The sequence below is a fragment of the Streptopelia decaocto genome, assembly GCF_964273445.1.
Source record: "Streptopelia decaocto genome assembly, chromosome: 14".
In the NCBI taxonomy this organism is placed as follows: domain Eukaryota; kingdom Metazoa; phylum Chordata; class Aves; order Columbiformes; family Columbidae; genus Streptopelia; species Streptopelia decaocto.
The window spans coordinates 662737-683764 of NC_138669.1; the positions used below are offsets into that span (position 1 = coordinate 662737).

Below are 21028 nucleotides of genomic sequence, written 5' to 3' on the forward strand. Positions count from 1 at the left end.
CCCCCACACAGTGCAGGGACAAGAAAAGGGACAATTTGTGCAGAGCCCGGGGGTCCCGGCCCGTGGGGCGCGGAGCCGGCGGACACCCGCGCGGAGCAGCGTGCGGGCGCGCCCCGATGGCGGCAGCTCGGCAGCCCCGATGGCGGCAGCTCGGCAGCTCGGCAGCCCCGATGGCGGCAGCTCGGCAGCTCGGCAGCCCCGATGGCGGCGGCTCGGCAGCTCGGCAGCCCGGCACCTCGCCCGGGGCTGCGGGGACTCCCCGGTAATTTTATTCAATCACGGTCGGTGCTTCGTTTTCCGGCCCCGCCGCTTCTGGCCCCGCCCCTGCCGCCAGCTCCGCCCCCGTCGCCAGCCCCGCCCCCCGCCTGTCACTCACCGGCCGGCGGGGAGGCGGGTGCCGGCCCGAGTCACGTGACGGCGGCAGTATGGCGGCGCCGTGGCGGTGGCGGCCGCTGGGAAGGCGGCTCTTCCGGGTGAGGGGACTCTGAGCGCCCCGCTCCCGGCCCCGCCGCCCCGCTCCCGCCATGCAGCCCCCGGCCCGCGAGCAGGACGCCCGCACCAAGAGCATGTTTGTGTCGCGGGCCCTGGAGAAGATCCTGGCGGAGAAGGAGGCGAAGCGGCCCCCGCACGGGCAGCTGCGGAGAGCCTGCCAGGTGGCGCTCGGTGAGTCGGCCCGGCCGCGGGGCTCTCCCGCCCCGCCGCGCTGGGACCCGCGGGCCTCCTGCCGGGGGCGGGGGGGCGGCGGTGCCACCCCCCCGGGTCCCCCCGCGGGGTTCCCGGCCGGGCCCCGGGGAGCTCGGGGTTTGGGGCGGGGAAAGTTCTGCCCAACGGGACAAGCGCGAATGCGGGGAGGAAACCCCCGACACCTGACCTGCTGCGTTCTGGCCCCGGGGTGACACAGAAACGCTTTGGGTTTGTCACTGTAAAACCGATTTTATAAGCTTTTAAACTAGGAGCCAGGCTGGTTAAGGCCTTTGACTTGCAGAGCCTCAGACCTTCCGGGGCCCGTGATCTCCTGGTATCCAAACTCCAGCTCATGGTTGGACTGGCTAAAAGCTGTGAGCGGTGTAGCCAAATACAGTGTCTGTGGTGTCTGCGGAACCGAAACTGCTGCGGTGGAGTTGCTGGACTGGTCCTGAAGGCTCCCACAAGTACAAATTGAGGATATAGGTCTCTGTGTTAAGGTTCTGAAGCCATATGGTATATCTTGAAGGGGAAAAAATAAACTGGGTGATATAGCTCCGTGTAGATAGCTCTTATGGTTGGAGTTCTCTGGCCTTTCCTGCTCCGCAAAGGTGACATATCTATGAGAGTTCTTGTTGCTTTGCACCAATATTTTTCCTTTGTTTAGGGGACATTTATGGTATCAACAGACAAACAGACAGGTTGAGTATTTAAGGAAAATGGGCAAATGCAAGTTCTGTCAAGTGGCCTGGGAAAGCAAGCTTCAAAAATAGCTGTTGTTTTTATCTTCCTTCCTACACCTTCAGGAAATTTGTAGGAGCTAATTGTAGCGATGGTATATCCAGGAAAGGGTGACCAGGTAGAGGGGTGTTTTTTAATTGTTATTTAAAGTCGATATAGTGAGCAATAACATAACACGTGTGCCCCAGCAGTTAGAGAGTTTTCCTGCTTACTTCCTTTCCCTGATCTCTTCCGTACCTCCCCCAACGTGTCCCCAGTGCATCTACAGGACCGAGAACCTGTTTTTCTGCTATGTAAATATATTTAGAGGGCGAGAAAGGGAACTTTCCTGAAAGATGACGAGTGAAGGTCATTATGTTTACTAACACATCGAAGATCATGACTTTTGGGGAGGGGTACTGTGCAACGGCCACCTATTAGCACTTGCGTGTTGGATTGTAACTGTTGTATGTCTTTATATTTCAAGGTACAGTATGTTTGAGGTTAGTTAATGCCTGTCGTGATGGGCTTTTTTTGGCTTGGTAAGAAAGGCCGTGTGCTCCCCTGGCCTGGAGCGAGGTCAGCACGCACAGATAACCGGCTGTTGCCCAACTGTCCTGCGCTAGTGGGGCCTTGGTTACTGTACTGCAGGATCTCTGTTGTATTTGGTGAGTGTTGCTGCATGCTTTTGAGTTGTAAAGAAAAGAAACCACATTCATATTGGCATGTGATTTATTTTTTTTTCTCCAAACTATTCTTTTTAGGTTAAGCTTTATTTTTTTTTAACACAAATTAAAAAAAACCCCACAGTTTTAGTTACATTTAGTTAAGTTTAATTAAGCTTATATTTTATATTAAGTAAGACTATGACTTCAATTTCAAAAGTATTAGCTTAATTCTCGAGCCCTGCGCAATGGCAAACGCGGTAGGGAATGTGGGAAGAGCACTGCTTGCTGCCCGAGGAATTCAGGCCAAACTTCGTAATCCACACAAACTGTTAAGTGTGAAAGAAGCTTCAGTGGTTTTGATAATAATAAAAAAGTCCAGTCACCTCTGAGTAAAACTAATCCAGTTTGAGAGAGATGTGAACTTAACTTTATGGAATTGGTAGTTGCGTCAGTTGTTGTCTTTTTTCTTTTCTCCATCTCATACCTTAAATAGGCCCTTTTGCCTCTTACCCAATCCCATTTGCTTTGCTGTCTTGTTTATACCGTGGTCTTTCTGATGGAGCCTTGAGGTATGGTACCGTTCATAGAGCAGTCGGCACACGTGGTCGTGTGGGGGTTACATCTGCTCTTGGTGCTGGGAGGCTGCGATCCATCCTTTTCTGAACAGGGAGGGGCTGCTGTGCTCTAGAACTGCCCGATATAAGTTGTCCTGCAGCTATTTGTGCCGTTTCCGCTGTGGTGCTACTGCAGTAGTGTTTATGGTAATTACATAGGCTTTACATTTTTGTTTGGTGAGACAGAGGGATGTATTTCTAATGGTGGGAATGATGCTTTTGTGTTCTTCTACATGAGTTCTTTATTACTTTGAATGTGTTCAGCTCCTGAGAACTTCAGGAAATTACTACTGAAAATTGCTGCTGTTCTTATGTAAGAAATATAGGTTTTCTTTCATTCTTACTGTAAACTGTTCTTGCCCTTTTTTCTCTTCCTTTTCCAGTAACATACATTTCACTGGATTAACACTGTGCAGTTTTGCACTGCAAAATATCTTCATGACTTTGTAGATATGAGAAGTGTCATAGGCTCAAATAGGGTGTGAACACAAGAAGGGTGGAAGGAAGAAAACCAGTCCTTAGTGATGTGTGGGTTTGGTTTTTGAAATGCACAGCGGTAAGTTGGGTGAGCAGAGTTGAATAGATTCGTTCACTGAGCCTCCTGCCCCAGCAGTAGGTGTGACGGCGGCGTCCTGCGCTCAGTGCGGGAGCCCGGGAGGGGCTGCGGGAAGCGGGCGCCCTCTGTTATAAACAGAGACGCCGTTCTCTGCTTTAGAAAACTGCGTTTTTAAGAGAACTGGTGTTCAACAGACAGCCAGTGTATTGTACATAAATAGCTGCTTAATAAGCATTTACGTGGAGCTCTAGGTACACATGGTCCTTAGTAAATCTACTGAAATAATCTCTATCCTGAGCAATTGACGGTGGAACACAGGCTGTATGGATCGCAGCAGTTCGTGTTGGTCCAGTGCTAATGGTGCTCCTGGGCCTCTCAGACCAACTGTGACTCTGCCTGTTAGGACAATTTGAATGACACACTGTGCAGCCAGCCCGGTTATGTGACCTTCTTTGATTGCCCAGGTACCTCCATGTACATATCGTCAAGCTTTGTAAACAACGGGATTTGTTTAGTTAGCTTGTTAATGAGTTAAAACAAAATCTCTCAAACCGTGCCTTCACTGGGGAGTCTAGTTATGTGTCTGAGAAGTCTCTGGGTACAAATGGCAGATGTCTAAAATGAATCTGCGTTTCTTGGTTTTGTAGCTGCTTGGCCGGCGCAGTTTGAGAGCGCCGGGCAAAGCGCAGATAACGTTGCTTCGTTGTGGCAGCCTTTCCTGAAGGGCCCTCTGTGGTTCGATAGGATCGATAAAAGCGGGGTGTTGGGTTTGTGGTTTAAGGCGCTGGAGTTGGGCAATGCAGGAGCGCTCGCGGGGCCGGGGGGAAGCGCGTGCTGCTGCTTTGTGTGTTTGGATTGGCACTGCTGTGTGTGCTGACAGCCTATGGAGAGACATTGCTCGTGTCCTTGAGCTCACACAAACGATGCCTTTTTCTGCACAGGATCCAGTTTTCTTCCACTGGGACACACTTGACTGTACATTGACATATGATGCATCTAATTGCAGGCAGGCAATTATTGCCTCCATTTTAATATATAGTTTCCAATACAAGGAAACTTAAACCATCTACTTAACATGGAATGGTAGTTATTCTCAGCATGAGCTTCATCCTGCCTTTATTATGGCCCGAAACTCTGGCAGAGATTGCCGCAAGGCCTTCCTGGTGATGCCGGCTCTGGTGCTGGGCAGGAATGCGAAAAGGCTCCTGCTGAGCGGGCAGCGCGCGTGGCGCCCGGGCGGAAGGGGTGGGTGGCGGCGCAGGGGCGGTGGGTGGCGGCGCAGGGGCGGTGGGTGGCCGTACGGGTGCGGTGGGTGGCGGCGCAGGGGCGGTGGGTGGCCGCGCAGGTGGGGTGGGTGGCCGCACAGGTGCGGTGGGTGGCCGCGCAGGTGGGGTGGGTGGCCGCGCAGGTGGGGTGGGTGGCCGCGCAGGTGGGGTGGGTGGCCGTGCAGGTGGGGTGGGTGGCCGCACAGGTGCGGTGGGTGGCCGTACAGGTGTGGTGTGTGGCTGCACACCTGCCCTGAGAGCAGCAGGTGGCCCTGGGGCCAGGAGCAGCGAGAGGAGCCGGTGTTGTGCCCTGGTGCCCAGGGCCTGACCCAGCTTACACTGGGGGTTAAATGCTCTGTTTTCTTTTTCTTCCAGATGAAATAAAAGCGGAGCTGGAAAAGCAAAGGTAAATTATTAATTGCTGTAAACTATGCCAGAAAACAGCAAGTGGAATAATTTGATAATGGACATGTAAGAGTGTATATTCATTATGGCAGTGGGTTTGTGAATACCCCGTTTCACACCTTTCTGCCGAAGCGTGCTATGGCCCGCGTGTTCCCATTACACAACCTTTGTGGCTATGGGCGCTCAGGCCATAACTGCCTCGAATTTCACTATGAAAACATTGCAAAACTTCTCAAAGGTGTCTCAAAAGCTTTTCACTTCCTTTTACTGGGGTTAATATAGCCTGAGAGGAAATCATGAAGAGCAGTACATATCCTCTGTTTGAGAGTATATGCTCTTAACATTTAAATTGGTATTCTTGGTCTAGAAGTTACTTAAATCTAAATTCTAAAACAGTTTTCCCCCACTGCACTATGATTTGAAATGAGCCTCCAAATGTGTTTCTCTTTGCTTAGTATTCCCCATATGGGGCCTGCTTAATTAATTCAGAATAACTTTGATGGATTTATCATTAATTGTGTAGGAGTTCCCCAGTATTTCAGTGGGACAGTGTTGGAGTGTAGCAAGGGAAGAGTTAATTTGAAGAAGATATGAGAAGATCAGATGCAATATAAATAAATGCAAAGTGGTTTTAATGTGTTTTTTTAATAAAATGGAGCTTTCTTTAAGGGAGTAAGTGTGAGAGAAACTTGCGTTACATTTGTATGCCTCTGTGTGCTGTTGAGCTTTCAATTTAGAAAGCGCAGAAGCATAGTTTGCTGCGATATATGTGTTAAGAAGAATTAATAACTCTTCTTATCTGACCTAGAGAAGGCACTGCTGAGCCACCAAGAGCAAACTTCATCGAAGCAGATAAATATTTCCTGCCGTTTGAGCTGGCCTGCCAGTCCAGGTCCCCGCGCATCGTCAGCACTTCGCTGGACTGTTTACAGGTGAGTGCGCTGTGGAGATGGGAGCTGACGCTCTTGAATCTATAATACCTTGTTCCTCCTTAGATTCTGCCAGAAAAATGCAGCCTAAGGGCAGAACCTTTCTGTCGTGAATACGTACAAAGGTGGATGTTGGAATTTTGTCTGGTTATGGTAGGAAGAAATGGTCTGGGTGGAAAAAGCTTGTGTTGTCCCTTACTACATCTGTTTTATCTGGATGTGTGGGCAGTCTGAGTGGTAGCAAGATTTATTGATGGTGTTAAATTTTTGTGTTAAAACCAGTCTAAAACCCCCTTTTTCTGCTGTACTTAACAGTATATGGTCGTCTAACCTGCGTTCTCTACCTAGAAACTCATTGCATACGGACATATCACTGGCAACGCTCCAGACAGCGGAGCTCCTGGGAAACGGCTGATTGACCGAATAGTTGAAACCATTTGCAACTGCTTTCAGGGTCCTCAAACAGATGAAGGAGTACAACTGCAGATCATTAAGGTATTTTATTTGCTCCATTTTGGTGCAATATTGATTTGCTTTCTGTATCTTTGATTTTGTAATTGAAAATAATTTAATGGAAAGCCCTAGTTATAAACAGATATATATATATGTTTCATAACAAACCAACCGATCGTTGTGGAAGATCCGCAAGAAGTGCATTGCTGCCTACGTGTTTGGAGTTCATATTTTACTGTGTTGTGGACTTTTTCAGGCTCTCCTCACTGCAGTAACGTCTCCGTATATAGAAATTCATGAAGGAACGATTCTTCAGACGGTTAGAACCTGCTACAACATCTATCTGGCCAGTAAAAATCTTATTAACCAGACAACTGCCAAAGCCACCCTTACGCAGATGTTAAATGTCATTTTCACACGGATGGAAAATCAAGCTGTATGTAACTATTACTTTTCCTCATCTCAGATGTTGAGGCTTGACAAGGGAACAGAAAGTTTATTATAATTTATTTTTAACGGGTCTGTCTTTGTAATTGGGTATCTGTGGTTTGTAGCTTAAAAAAACCTGACAAAGCCTGCAGTGAAACTTACTGTTTAAAAATAACATAGGAAGCCTGTTGATGGCAGCAAGGTTTCAGCCTGTGGTATCTGCCAAATGGCTCGGTGTAAACAAACGATGAGACGCTTTTGAAATCAGCTTGAAGTGTTTCTTTGTAATTTGACTGGCCGAGTGATTATATTTTCACTGTTTCTTTCTTGTTAACACATGAATTCACAAAGGAACATCAGCCATCACAGGTGTCTGTTTTCCCTTATGTTTGGTGCTGTAGATTGATTTTTTCATATAATTTGTTCAAGATCCAGGAATGCAGAGAAGCAGAGAAGGCGCAGCAGCAGACGTGCCCGGGCGCCGCGGCTCCGCTGGCGAGCAGGTCTCCGCGGCCGGGCGTGCGGCACGGCCACCAGGAGGGCGCGCCGGCCGCGCCGGGGCGCGCGGAGCTCGCCAACGGGGAGCCCGAGCGTGGAGACGGGAAACCGGAGCAGGATCCCGCTCTTCCGGCATCAGGTGAACATGAATAGGTTGTGTCTGCTCTTTCAGTTATGATGTTTCTGTCGGAAAATGCACTTTTCTGCTATTTTGGGGAGAAGTGAGCGGGGCTATTGGTTGAAACCATGAGTGTGCAGGCCATCCTTAGCTCCTGTCTACAACATTATAACCATTGAAGAAAGGCTCATGTCTTCCCTGTAATTCTAGTAAAACTATATGTAGTTTATGTGTATAGAATTACAATGGAATTTGACTTGATTAGGTTGATAAAGAGGAAGGAGAGGAAGACAATCATGGTATGTGGGAAGTTGCAGAACCTCTTTGAGGTATTTGAAGTCCCATGGTACAAATTTGTATTATGAAGACCCTATCAAAAGCAGATGCTGTATCCAAATTAGGAATGTAGGATAATCTGAAAGTTTGTAACAGTTGATAAATACAAATGAAAAAATCACTGCATTAAAAATATCCATGTTTTGATTTAAACAGTGGGAATAACATCAGTGAGTATCTTTATGACTTCTTGGGAATGGCGCTGGAGGAGAATACTGAAGAAAACTTTAATTGTTAGTCCTTCTGCCTCTGTCGTGTTTCTCCTTTTACTCTTCTTCCTAAACACAAGTACTAAATTCAAACTTATCTCTTTGTTTCATTAGAGGAAACAACTGATGAAGGGAAGGAGATGGTTAAAAGCATCTTGGAAGATGTGGTCAAGTCAGCCATGAAAGGTAGCAAAACCTTCTCAAGTAAAATAGGTGCAGGTGTATTGCCAAGCTTTTATTTGTGTGATTATAAAAGCATTGGAGTTATTTTTTGTTACTTAAGTATCTTGTTATGAACACCTAAGGCAGTAAGAACAGGTTTTTACTGTCTCATGATATTCTTCTTTTGCTGGTACCTGAGAGACTTCCTAGTTAAGCAGCGCTGCTTCTGTCCCACTGGCTGTGGAGCTTCACAAAGTCATGGGGAAGAGACTCAATGGGTGATTTTAATCAGTTTTCCTTTTCCCCTTTAGTGGCTGAAGAGAAGCAGGTGACAGAAACAGTGAAGGCTCTGCCTTCGTTAGAGACTGCAGACATCGCTCTTCCTGGCTCTAGTAACGAAAACGTACAAACAAACGGGATTCCAGATGATGGGCAATCTGTTTCCTCCACTGATAATCTGGTAAATAACTCCATTGGATGCTGATGTGTATTTAGGAGAGACTGATGAGGTGGGGTTTTGGGGAGGGAAGGGACAGGAGCTTTAACGTGCGTGTCTTGCTCGGGTTTGAAAAGGAAGCAGCAGCTGCAATTTAAGCAGATATTGAAACCAACTTCTAAAACTAATTATGCTAGTTGTACTTTAATACAGGATGGGGACAGAGTGGAAGAGTTGGTCAACATGTGGGAAAAGATCCAGATCACTAGCAGTCCTGCTCAGGCTTAGTTTAAACTGTGCCAAATGACCTTTTATGATATTTTTTTCATCCGTAGCTGTCTCTCAGAGAGCTGTGGGATCTTCCTTGTTGCTCTGTGCCTTTGTCTCACTGAGGATCTGATGTTGTGTTTCTTGCTCCCAAGGAAACGGATGTATCTGGACATCCCGCGGCGGCCAGGTTCTCCCACATTCTCCAGAAGGACGCCTTCCTGGTGTTCCGCTCCCTGTGCAAGCTCTCCATGAAGCCACTGGCTGAGGGCCCACCAGACCCCAAGTAAGGACACCGTACTTATTGCATGGGCCTCTTCAGGTGGCTTTTGGAGACAGAAGCAGTAAAGCAAGTATTCAAAATTCACCTGGCAGGCCCTTGTTGCAGTCAGCTTGATGAATCTAGGAATGAAACTTGCTTCAAATTATTAAAAATTTAATACTTGAGGATTTTTTTTGTGTGTGTATGTAATGGGCTTGTAAATCTTATCAGTTGGAATGGCCTTGACTATGGTGTTTGAAGTTTTTGATGGGGAAGTGGGGAATGCTTCCTAATGGCACTGCGTTTGTCTGGTGTCGTAGTCTAAGATGTTAATGCTAATGGAAAATCTCTAAATTAAGATGGTAGATGTTGTCCACAGTCACTTGCAGACTGATTCCCACCCCTGCTGCCCCCCGCATTGCAATGAAATAAAATAGCAGTTATTTCTTCTTGACATGGAAGAACAGCTGTAGTGCTAATGGTGACTACGGGTATGTATTCAGAAATACAATACAAATCTATTTAATGTTGGATTTTTTTCTAGATCCCATGAATTGCGTTCTAAGATAGTGTCTCTGCAGCTGCTTCTCTCAGTGCTGCAGAACGCTGGCCCGGTGTTCAGGACACACGAAATGTTCATCAATGCGATCAAGCAATATCTTTGTGTAGCGCTGTCTAAGAACGGAGTCTCTTCTGTTCCTGACGTGTTTGAGCTCTCGCTCGCCATCTTTCTCACGCTGCTGTCGAATTTTAAGACCCATTTAAAAATGCAGATTGAGGTGAGAGACTTTTTAACCATCATTTGTGTGATTTTCTAGTTATCAACTGAAAGTATTGCAATGATAAAGACAGCTGGAATTTAGAAGTTAATGTCTTAGTTTTGTTTGCTTACTGAGCTAGTATATTACTACTGTGTTAAATTGTAATATGCATGAGATGATACTCTTGTTCAAGAGGAATTACTGAATAGAAATTAGTTTGCACATTTTACATGGTTCTAATAAGGTTCAGATCATCAAGTCCCTTCCCTCACTTGTTTTGCAGGTGTTCTTCAAAGAGATCTTCCTGAATATTCTAGAAACTTCTTCAAGCTCCTTTGAACACAAATGGATGGTGATTCAGACGCTAACTAGAATTTGTGCAGGTATTTTCATTGCTGTGGAAAGCAGTCACTTTCTGGCAGCAGATGGGAATGATTTTGAAGACAAATGCCACATATAATGTTGAAGTGTGAAAACTTGAATTGGATCCCCTAGTGGTGGGTTAAATATGCAGATTCACCCCCATTACCTGCTCCAACTGGCTGATTCTTTTGGAAAGTGCTGTTACGCTGAACCCTAATACTTGCACTCTCTTTTATTTTCAAGATGCCCAGTGTGTAGTGGATATTTATGTTAACTATGACTGTGATTTAAACGCTGCTAATATATTTGAACGCCTTGTAAATGATTTGTCCAAAATCGCGCAGGGACGAAGCGGGCATGAGTTGGGAATGACACCTTTGCAGGTAGGAGAAACAGCTTGGAAGATAAGGTACTGTTTCTTCATAAATGGTGCTGTCTTTGCATTGTTGTCGATACCTCCCGTGGTTTGTGTCGTCTGTAACCTACTCATGTTTCTTACTGTTTGTTGGTTAGCTGATTTGCGGTTGGATGCCCAAGCAGTTTGATTAATTTACTTGGTGATTTTGCTGTATGTTTGCATTGTGACACTAGGCTTGTTCTGGGCTCTTTTGGGGCTGCCATGGAGAGAGAATCAAATGAGCTTTTCCCTACCTTACTTGTGGAGCTTATGAACCAGCAATGCCTTCATCTTGTGTATTTGCTTTGCACAAACGTTTTATGCTGTGTCTCCACCACAAATGTGATATTTTTAAAGTTGGGCGTTCCCGGTCCCTGCGGGAGGGTGCAGCGCAGGCTGCTGCAGCAGGAGCAGCTGTTGCTGACGCTGATGCTGCCGTACAGCGCTGCTTTTCTAGCCCAGCCTAGCGGCTTCCAGAGCTGGAGTCGACTTGGTGTTGGTCTTGGAGCTGAGTGCGCCTCACGCTTTCCAGTAGAATTATATCAATGCTTGCTTGATTATTTCTTTCCCTCTCCCTTTTCCCCCTGTGGTTCTTTGACCAGGAAATGGAGGTAAAAACCAGGAGACTTTTGTTTCAGACTTTGAGTAGAACTGTTCACTGCATAGCTAAGGTAGTGAGACACTTGTCGGATCTCTCCACGAGCAAGACCCTGCGGAGGCCTACAGGGTGGCTGTGGTTGTTCGTACACCAGCAGGCTGCCTGTAGGATTTGGTGCCTGTTGCTTCTGGGCTGCACTTGTCAGTTGTCAATAGACCGGCTGCTTAAGGCAGCTGGCACGTGTTCTGGTGTCAGGCTGGTTATGGTTGCTTTTGGCCCAGATGTATCCACCTCAACAGTCACGGGGCAGAAACTTGGTATAACTGATTGATTTCCCTCTAACTGATGAGCTTTCGAAGATTTGAATGCTGTGATTTAATGCCTTCTAAAAACTTGTGAATATGCACGTATTGGTTTGGTTTTTTAGTGGGTTTTGGTTTTGTTTGTTTGTTTTTTTAGGAACTAAGCCTAAGGAAAAAAGGACTTGAATGCTTGGTTTCTATTTTAAAATGCATGGTAGAATGGAGCAAAGATCTTTATGTGAACCCCAACCATCAGGCTAGCTTGGGTAAGATGGTTTCCTTACGGAGACACTAAGTTGTTTGATAAGAGCGTTTAGAAGCTGTTCAGAAGTGTGGATGCCAGGTTTTAATGTAAAGATTTGTTGATACAAATGAAGTATTTTACAAATTATTATTATTAATGCTGTTGCAGTAACTGACTCTTCAGGTATCTGGTTCAAATAACCAGGTTCTGTTTAACAGCTTTAGCCAGGCCATTGCCTACCAAGACGTGTGATAAATCTTGCAGTTACTAAGTTGAAGTGCAATAATTTCTCCGTAGCTGCTGCTGCTCTTCTGTCTTTTGGTGGATTATGTTAGAATTGCATCAGTACAGCAGCTTCATGTAGTACAGAATGGCAAAAAGTATATGTGGTAAAAAAATAATATTAACTCATAAAATTCTACTAGTTTTGGTTGTGTTTTTTTACCTAAAAGCCTTTGGCTGAGGAGGATCATTGAAGTCTCGCCCTGTTTATACCAGGTTCGTATAAAGCGCCCGAGCAGGAAGGGGCCGAGGGCAGGTGCGCTGACGGCGCGGGCAGGCGGAGCAGCGTCAGCTCCCTGGACTCCACCGTGTCGGGCGTGGGGAGCGTCGGTACCCAGACCACAGTCCCGGATGATCCTGAGCAATTCGAAGTCATCAAGCAACAAAAAGAAATAATCGAACATGGGATAGAACTGTAAGTCCAGTAGGACAGGAAAGTAAAAGTTCACTAATGAAAAAAACCCCTATATGTACACCTGTGTTGTTTCTTACGGTCTTGCACAGTCAGACCTACAGGGACACCAGTTACAAATTGCTGTTCGTGCTGCCGCCCCTTGCCCGCTGTGGTCAGGAGCTGCCGTGAGGCTGTTGTAGCTGAAGAGAATTCAGCGATGTCTCAGGGGGCGGAGGGTGGCTCCCCAGCTTTCCTTCGTGCTGCTCCAGCCCCACGAGAGAGGAGAGCGCGTGTGTCCCCAGAGGGACATCGATCCGAGCAGCTCTCAGAGCTCTTACACCATTTGGTGTCTTTTATTGAAATAGCATTTGAAGAATTAAATAATTCTCCAGCTCTGCTTTACTACATTTTCATTCATTTGAAGATCTTTGTGTCTGTAAATGCTATAAAAAGGTCTCAAACAGCAACATTTTAAACATCTAATGGAAACTACCATTCATAATATTTCAAAAGGGTCAGTTTTTAAATGAGTTGGCTGTAACTTTTAAGCTTATCAGCAACTGAATGTACCTTATGAGAAGTAGCCTGTGGTGTGATATAGTTAATACATTTGTTGCACATTCTTTGACGTTTTTTCATCTAGAAAACAAAGACAGAGCTACAGAACAGAGTCTTTGGGTTAGAAAGGCTCCATAAAACTGAAATTTTATAGGCTGTGATATTTTTCAGTTGTAGGTCTCAATTTCCCTGTGTTTTTTGCCTGAACAGGTTTAATAAAAAACCAAAGAGAGGAATACAGTACCTGCAGGAGCAGGGCATGCTGGGCACCACGGCGGAGGACATGGCCCAGTTTCTGCACCAGGAGGAGCGGCTCTGTTCTGTAAGACCCCATGCAGCATAACGATACTCTTGCCTCTGTCATCTCCCCATCTTCTGATGTCTGTGTGCGCTCTCTCTTTAGCTCATATTTCATTAGTACATAACTGAAAGCTGCTCTAATGAAGGTACTTAATACTGGTGCTACTTGTATTTACTTACTACCCCAGGATTTGCTGTGTTTACAACGAAGTGCTGAAGGGATTCCCCATAAACAGGAACGTGTTTTATCTGCATTACCAGTGTCTTGCCAGCAAAGGCAGATCATGTACTGCAGTGGCAAAGCGCTCTGCGCTGCAGGAGAGCTGGGCACCGCTGAGCTTTCCTTGGCTCACGGGAATGCAGATCTTGCCTTGGGGGTGAGGGAAGCAAGAATATTTGGATTAAGGGTATTTTCTAATGGCACTGGTTTCTTGTCATCCCTTCTACGGTTGCTCTGCCCGCTCAGTGAGCACATCAGTCTTACAAAACTGACAGCTGTGCAATTCTGGGATTGTGAACTTTCTTGCGAAGCTGGCAGTTGGATTGCACAGTAATAACTGTCTCTTGTGTTTCTAGACTCAAGTAGGGGAATTTCTTGGGGAAAGCAACAAGTTTAACAAGGAAGTGATGTATGCCTATGTAGACCAGCTTGATTTCTGTGGAAAGGACTTTGTCTCTGCTCTGCGTATATTTCTGGAAGGTTTTCGTCTGCCAGGTGAAGCCCAGAAGATCGATAGATTAATGGAGAAGTTTGCTGCTAGATATATTGAATGCAACCAACGGTAATTCAAACCCTCTGTACTGGAGAAGCACCTGCAGAACGGTTGTGTTGTTTGTGGCTCTTGGGGGCCAGGTCGGGAGCTCCTCCTGGGCTGTGCGAGGAGCAGCCCGGCCGCTGCCGTGGCTGTGGGTGCTGACCAAAGTGGGAACGGCGCGCTGAAAGTAGAACTGCTGCTGGCTCTTCCTTAAATCCCAAATACTTGCTGGAATGATTCATTGGAAGAGGGAAGCCCTAAGTATGTTTTTAAATACATGTAGATCAGTCAAGTGTAACCAACAGTAATAAGCAGCAATTGCTAAAATTAAGAATACACGGCAAAAATAGCTAATAAGATGTTACGTGGGTTTGCTTGCCCGTTAGATGTTGAACAAATTGTACGTATGTTAGCTGACATCAAGTAGGCAGTGTTGCTCTTGTTTGTAATGCAATAAACTAGCATTGAAGTTTAGCTAAGTGCTCAGGCTTAATTGGCTCCTGTTCCTTAGTCCAGGTGTTGTATCACTGGGTTGGTGGTGTAGAATTTTCCATGAAACCTTGGGAGTGAAAAATAAGCTGTTCTTTAGCTTTTACAGGATTATGCAAAGAAGGAGAAAGTCGAATGTTTTGGGGATGCACTTGAAAATGGCAGTCGTTGCTGGAGTTTCACACTGTGAAGACGAGATTTTTTTTCCATTTTTATTTGCATTTTAAAGCACTTGGGCCTTCATTCATTTCTAAGGACTAATTTTAGGCTCTGTTGGCTCTTTAGTTGAACGCATAGCACTTCTGGGTGGTTTTTTGCATGCAGACATAGAGCTGATGGATTGAGGAATTGGACTCTAAAACCCTGTTGTATGTGTTTCTTCCTGCCCAGGCAAACGCTGTTCGCCAGCGCTGACACCGCCTATGTGCTGGCCTACTCTATTATCATGCTGACGACGGACTTGCACAGTCCACAGGTAGAAACCAAAAAACCCCAACTTGTACAAGTTCCGATTCGCCTGGAACTTGCATTCAAAGTCTGATATCCAACCTCAATTCTCTTTTACAGGTAAAAAATAAAATGACAAAGGAGCAATACATTAAAATGAATCGAGGAATCAATGACAGTAAAGACCTGCCAGTAGAGTATTTATCCACAATCTATGAAGAAATAGAAGGAAAGAAAATTGCCATGAAAGAGACAAAAGAATACGCAATTACAACCAAATGTAGTAAACCAAGTAAGAAGGAACTAGAACTGGCAAGACCACAGTGCTCTTGAACTATTGCAGTAACTCTGGATGGCGTAGTGGAGTTCAGATGCCTTTTTGAAAACATCTTTGTGCAATACATAACTTGTATTTAGAGTGGCTAATACAGATATTTGGAATGAAATTGGCTTAGTAATTACTTAATACTGCTGCTTCTGTGGAGGGAACAGCTGTGTAAGTGTATTTGGCACCATTGCAGAGGCACTAGAAACTAGATTTGGTTTGGTTTTGGTTTTAAATGGAAGTGTGAGGGGGAAATGGTAGAATGACTGAAGGTGGCACTTACTTTGTAAGTTAACTTCTTGTTTTTATGTGCTAGACAACAGGTGGGTTTTTGGTTTAGGTTGGTTTAGGTTGGTTTTTCTCCCTGTCAGTAGTATGTTCTAGTTCAGAGGCTCTAAGTGCTACAGCCCTGGTGACAATGTTTGAAAAGGGAGAGATCCGAGTGTGTTGTGCTCTCTGGTCACCTCTCCTGTCTCCACCAAATGAAGCCTCCTGTGCGCGGTGTGCACCAGAAACCGAATCCCGGCCGTGCTCCGCTTTAACTCAGGACACCTGGTATCAATGTCATTCAAATCAGCCAACTCGGAGTCTTTGGCATAGTGTGTTTTTCAATGCATTCCCTGCTGTTTGCAGGTTTCCTAGCTCAAAATAGGAACAAAATTGGTTTGCTTGAAAATTGAATTTGCAACTTTTAGTATAATGATAAAGAAACACCAAGTTATTAATTTATCCAGTTGGTTTTGTTTTGAGGCTGTCAGCCTAAGATGATGAAGGATTTTCCATCCATTTTTATAGTAGAGCGACATGCTAGTTTATGCCTCTGACTTCCAATGATGTGGCACACTATAAAGGGCTGAATTAGTTATTTTTTAAAGAATGAAGTCTTAAGTTGGGCTGTGGGTTTTAGTGCTGGAGTCCCTTCCTTGCAACCTATGGCAGCCTCCTGAATTGTAACATTCTGGAAGGTTTCCCTCTTTAGATTTCATTTACTATACCTTTTTGTGATGCTCAACATGAAGACAGGGAATGTGCTCTTATATAAAAAGAACCAATGCAGCTGTGCGCTGTTCCCCTTAGGTGTAGCTAATGAGAAGCAGCGGAGGTTGTTGTACAACCTGGAGATGGAACAAATGGCTAAAACAGCCAAAGCGCTTATGGAGGCCGTAAGCCACGCAAAGGCTCCTTTTACGAGTGCCACTCACCTGGATCACGTCAGACCCATGTTCAAGGTGAGTGGGAAGTTCTCCTCGTCTTTTCATTGCCAAGAGTTCTGAGCATGAAAAAAAAAGTCAAACATTCCTCTGAAGAGTGAGGTGATGCGCAGGTGGACTCTTTGGATACGTTTGGGTTTGGTTACCTGGTGTTTTGGCCTAAAATTGTGATAGATTTCTGAACGTAGTTTCCTCCTTTCTTTAGCTCGTCTGGACTCCGCTGCTGGCAGCGTACAGCGTTGGCTTGCAGAACTGCGACGACACGGAAGTTGCCTCCCTTTGTTTGGAAGGAATACGATGTGCAATTAGAATAGCCTGTATCTTTGGAATGCAGGTTTGTACAAGACTTAGCGTGGGGCTTGCTAAGGGCTCTGGGAGGGAATGAAGAACTACAAACAACTTATACCAGAAAAAGGAAGCATCTCATCTGCTTTCTTGAAATGGTAAAGTAAAATACTAGCATCTTGGTGTAGTTTGTTTTTAAGATCTTGATATTGTCAAGCTTTCCTTTTGTTGTTGAGTCTTCTAGCAGTGCCCATTGCGATAGGACAAGGGGTGATTGTTTTAAACTAAAAGAGGGGAGATGCAGGCTAGAAATGAGGAAGAGACTGTTGTTCCTGAGAGTGGTGAGAGCCCGGCCCAGGTTCCCAGAGAGGCGGGTCTGGAGACGACCCAGGCCAGGCTGGACAGGGCTCTGAGCACCCTGAGCTGGTGCAGATGTCCCTGCTCATGGCGGGGGGGCCCTGGGGGGCCGGGCAGGTCCCTTCAACCCAAACCATCTGTGATTCTATGATTCAATTAAGATCACTTGCGAATTTTCCTCCCGCTCTCCTTCAGCTGGGAAGTGCTCTGATAGTGCCAAGTATACATAGAAGGGAAATGGTGTGGGCATAGTAGATTTCTCCAGCTCTTCAGGGACTTGGTTACAATCTTGTTTCTGTGTCTTGCAGCTTGAACGAGATGCTTATGTACAGGCGCTTGCTCGGTTTTCCTTGTTGACTGCCAGCTCCAGTATTACAGAAATGAAACAGAAGAACATAGATACCATTAAGACACTTATTACGGTTGCTCACACAGATGGCAACTACCTTGGGAACTCTTGGCATGAGGTAAAAACTTGGTTAATTTAAATAGTGCAACTGTGTTGTCCTCTGAAAACTTGCAGGATTTTGTCCTTACTGCCCGTCTCTTGTAACCGCGTTAGCTCCCAGCATGGGTCAGAACCCCCTCTAAAATAGGGATGCAAGTGCATTGTTTTGTTAGTAGCTTTTTAATATATGTATATCCATATAGAAAATAATGCACTGCACTTTTTGGCAGACCCTATAGACACTCTATGACCAATACTGTAATTTTTGTATGTGCTTTTGCTTTGTAATTAAAACCATATTAAAATCTCATTTGACTTCAGGGAATTCTGCACAGAAACTATTGCATTCTTGTTCACGTGAACAAAAATATCCCAGCTCACAGGCCCAGACTTGTCTGTGCGGTGTCTGGCAATGTTTATACCACAGTCACGTGAAAAATAAGGGTTAAAATAACGTGGTGGGGGATAGGTAAGGACAGGCCATCAGGATCGTATGTATTTTCTTAAAGCATATTTGCCAGGGCTCTTTCATCAGATCTAAATCTGTGCTGCTCCTCAAAGGGCCATTCCTGCTGCATTGTGTTCTCTGGCAATAGGCTTTGGCTACACAGTAACAGAAGAGAAAAGGTTCTCTAGCTGACAGATGACTTAGGCCTGGCTTACCACACACGCTCACAAGTGCTGGTGCTGGTCCAAGGGGAGCTGCAGTGGGGAAGAAGAGAGAAGAGATGATGGATTTTGTGCTGATGGCAAGGCGCCGTTTGGGCATTTTCACTGTCTGTTGGGACATCGTTACTCCAAGCGGCAGCTGCAATAATTCAGTCTTTGCATCTCTGTGGGACAGTGAACTCTAGAAGATCACTGCCAGGTTGTTCATGGTTTTGAAGGCTGATGCTGTGAGGATTAATAAAAAGGTTTCCTATAGTAGTTAGGGATCCAAGTTAGATTTTTCAATCTGTTTATTTTTTTCTCATATTGGCATGATTGATGGCAGCTGGTGATCTGGAGTGAATCACTCCACTTCACTTCCAGTTGCGTTGGTCATGTTTCAGGTACCTCAAAACTGTTATTGCCACAGTTGTTTTAAAGGTTATAAATATTAAACATAAATATATGTTAGGAATAAAAGTATAATAGAGTCCAGAAACCCAAATGTTTAAGTATCTTTTGCTTTCAGATCTTGAAATGTATCAGTCAGCTGGAACTGGCACAGCTGATAGGAACTGGAGTGAAGACTCGGTATTTGTCTGGCTCTGGGCGAGAGCGGGAGGGAAGCAGCAAAGGCTCCGCGTCCGGAGGGGAAGAGTTCATGGGCCTGGGGTTAGGTAAGATGATGATCTCACAGTCACAGGTGCACGTGTAAGTGGGGTGTGAGGGCTGAGAAAGCTCAGTGTTGCACTAAAATACATTTACTTGTTCCCAGGTGAAGCTATATTGGATTATTGAAACTTAAAAAAATGGAACTGTTCTATTTTAAGATGTATATATATTAAGATGATTTTAAGATGACTAATTACCAAATACATTTTAACTTTGTAATTGGGTTAAGATATTTAACTAAACTCCTCCAGATTTACTTGCTGGAACATGTTGTTGTCAAGACTGTTGTACCATACTTACTAAGTCATGGGTTTGCTACCAGTATTAACAGTTCTTTCTCTTTACACTCTAATAGTAAAAAAGCCATTAATCTTTAGGAGCTGATAGGTGTTTCGATGATTGATAATTGGTTTTCCAAAGGAATTTTTTACATCTGCATGTTGGTCTTGCTGTTCCAGTTCCTATTGTTGCTGCATTATGTGCAAGAAACAAACCTTAGATTTCAAGCTGTAAATCAGAGGGATGAGGCGAGTTGCCTTAATCTTTGGAAAGCTATCAAGGAAACATTTGAATTTGAAAATACTTTGGAGTCGATGCTACACACTCTGATGATACTGAATGTAACAGAACTGTGCTTACCATTAACCACTTGTATCTGACTTAGAGTTAATATTTTAAAGCAATATTTTATCATTTCCAATTTTTATTAACAGCATACATCATTGTAACTTAAACATGATGGTCAATACACAATGCCCTAAGGGTAAAAAAGACATACTTCTTACCAGATGTTTAATTTTGTAATAATCTGGCACTGATCTGGCAAAGGCACCAACTGCTCCATGTAACTTAGAAGCTAATTGAAAGCAGTAGTCATTGTCTACCTGTATAAAGCTGGGCTTAATCTATAGTCCTGATTTCATGATCCTGAGGCCTGGTTTGTGGTGGCTTGTGTTGCAGGTAACCTGGTGGGGAGCGGGGCCGACAGACGGCACATGGCGAGCATTCAGGAGTCGGTGGGAGAGACCAGCTCCCAGAGCGTGGTGGTGGCGGTCGACAGGTACTGAGAACACAACCCATCTCTGGGGAAGGGGGAGCTGAGGTGACTGCCCGTCCTCACCTCGTGTGCCGGCTCTGACAGGGACTTTTGTTCCTGAAGCCTGTTTTTCTTGTGAGGAAAATGCTGATACGGAGATCCTTCCTCTGGACCCGATAGGTCTGTCTCTTTAGGCATGTAATACAGGACTGTCATTACATTGCAGTATAGCTGGCGTAGTTTATATGAGAGCAGGCACTGTGTGTATGCTTGGACCAGGAGAAGGACATGAACTGCTGCCCAGGAGTAAGAATGAAACAGCCGCAGAGTTCAGGGCGTGGAGGGTTGATTGTAAAACCTCCAGGAGATGTACTGATTGACTCTTGTGGATGTGCAGCTAAAACTGCTACTCGTTTCTTCCACAGGATATTTACGGGATCAACGAGGCTGGATGGAAACGCAATAGGTACGTGTGTACGCTGACTGGTTGCGTTACGGGAACTCTTGCAGTATAGCACCCTGAACTCACGGTGGTGTGTTTTAATGCCCAGTTGACTTTGTCCGCTGGCTGTGTGCTGTATCCATGGACGAGCTGGCCTCCCCGCACCACCCGCGCATGTTCAGCCTGCAGAAGATAGTGGAGATATCCTATTACAACATGAACCGCATCAGGCTGCAGTGGTCGAGGATTTGGCATGTGATTGGAGATCACTTCAATAAGGTACTTGTTAAAATCAAGTTACAGAGCGTATATCAATAACTGGACTTCTTTAATCAGCTTTTTCCTTTTGTGGTCTCAGTGCTGTAGGTTGTGATATTAAGAAAAAAAAATCAATTAAAGGCACCTAAAGGAAACACGTGTTTAAAATGTAAAGTATAGAAATAGGAATGCTTATGGGTATGACTTTAATCACTTCATTATATGATTTTGGATTTGTAGTTTTATGCCATTGTCTTATCTTTCTGGTCAAATGCCAAGATGGTCTTTCTTGAAAATACATACAGATGATCCCGGAACAATAAAGTTACTTTCCTTGGGAAACTATAGCGTGTTTGGGTGGGGTTTTTTTGAACCGGTTTTTAGTGTCTCGCTGGCCATTATAGTTCTGCACTTGTTGCGTACAAAATCCAGGGGTCTCTTTGGT

The 21028-nt window shown here is 45.2% G+C and overlaps 1 protein-coding gene across 2 annotated transcripts in view; it reads left to right on the forward strand.

Annotated features, from left to right (window-relative positions):
- The first annotated feature begins 398 nt into the window (after positions 1-398).
- ARFGEF2 (ARF guanine nucleotide exchange factor 2) overlaps positions 399-21028 on the forward strand; it is a 33185-nt gene continuing 12555 nt past the window's right edge. For both annotated transcript variants that reach the window (XM_082065457.1, XM_082065456.1), the window contains exons 1-25: positions 399-663; positions 4883-4913; positions 5721-5844; positions 6190-6336; positions 6551-6730; positions 7153-7360; positions 7999-8070; positions 8358-8506; positions 8905-9035; positions 9556-9790; positions 10056-10155; positions 10379-10518; positions 11590-11698; positions 12175-12373; positions 13121-13232; positions 13787-13992; positions 14845-14929; positions 15022-15193; positions 16304-16455; positions 16643-16771; positions 17388-17546; positions 18705-18852; positions 19808-19907; positions 20309-20349; positions 20435-20604. In XM_082065457.1, the coding sequence (XP_081921583.1) occupies positions 525-663; positions 4883-4913; positions 5721-5844; positions 6190-6336; positions 6551-6730; positions 7153-7360; positions 7999-8070; positions 8358-8506; positions 8905-9035; positions 9556-9790; positions 10056-10155; positions 10379-10518; positions 11590-11698; positions 12175-12373; positions 13121-13232; positions 13787-13992; positions 14845-14929; positions 15022-15193; positions 16304-16455; positions 16643-16771; positions 17388-17546; positions 18705-18852; positions 19808-19907; positions 20309-20349; positions 20435-20604 (3438 nt within the window). In that variant the 5' untranslated portion in view covers positions 399-524. The remainder of the gene's footprint in view (positions 664-4882; positions 4914-5720; positions 5845-6189; positions 6337-6550; positions 6731-7152; positions 7361-7998; positions 8071-8357; positions 8507-8904; positions 9036-9555; positions 9791-10055; positions 10156-10378; positions 10519-11589; positions 11699-12174; positions 12374-13120; positions 13233-13786; positions 13993-14844; positions 14930-15021; positions 15194-16303; positions 16456-16642; positions 16772-17387; positions 17547-18704; positions 18853-19807; positions 19908-20308; positions 20350-20434; positions 20605-21028) is intronic.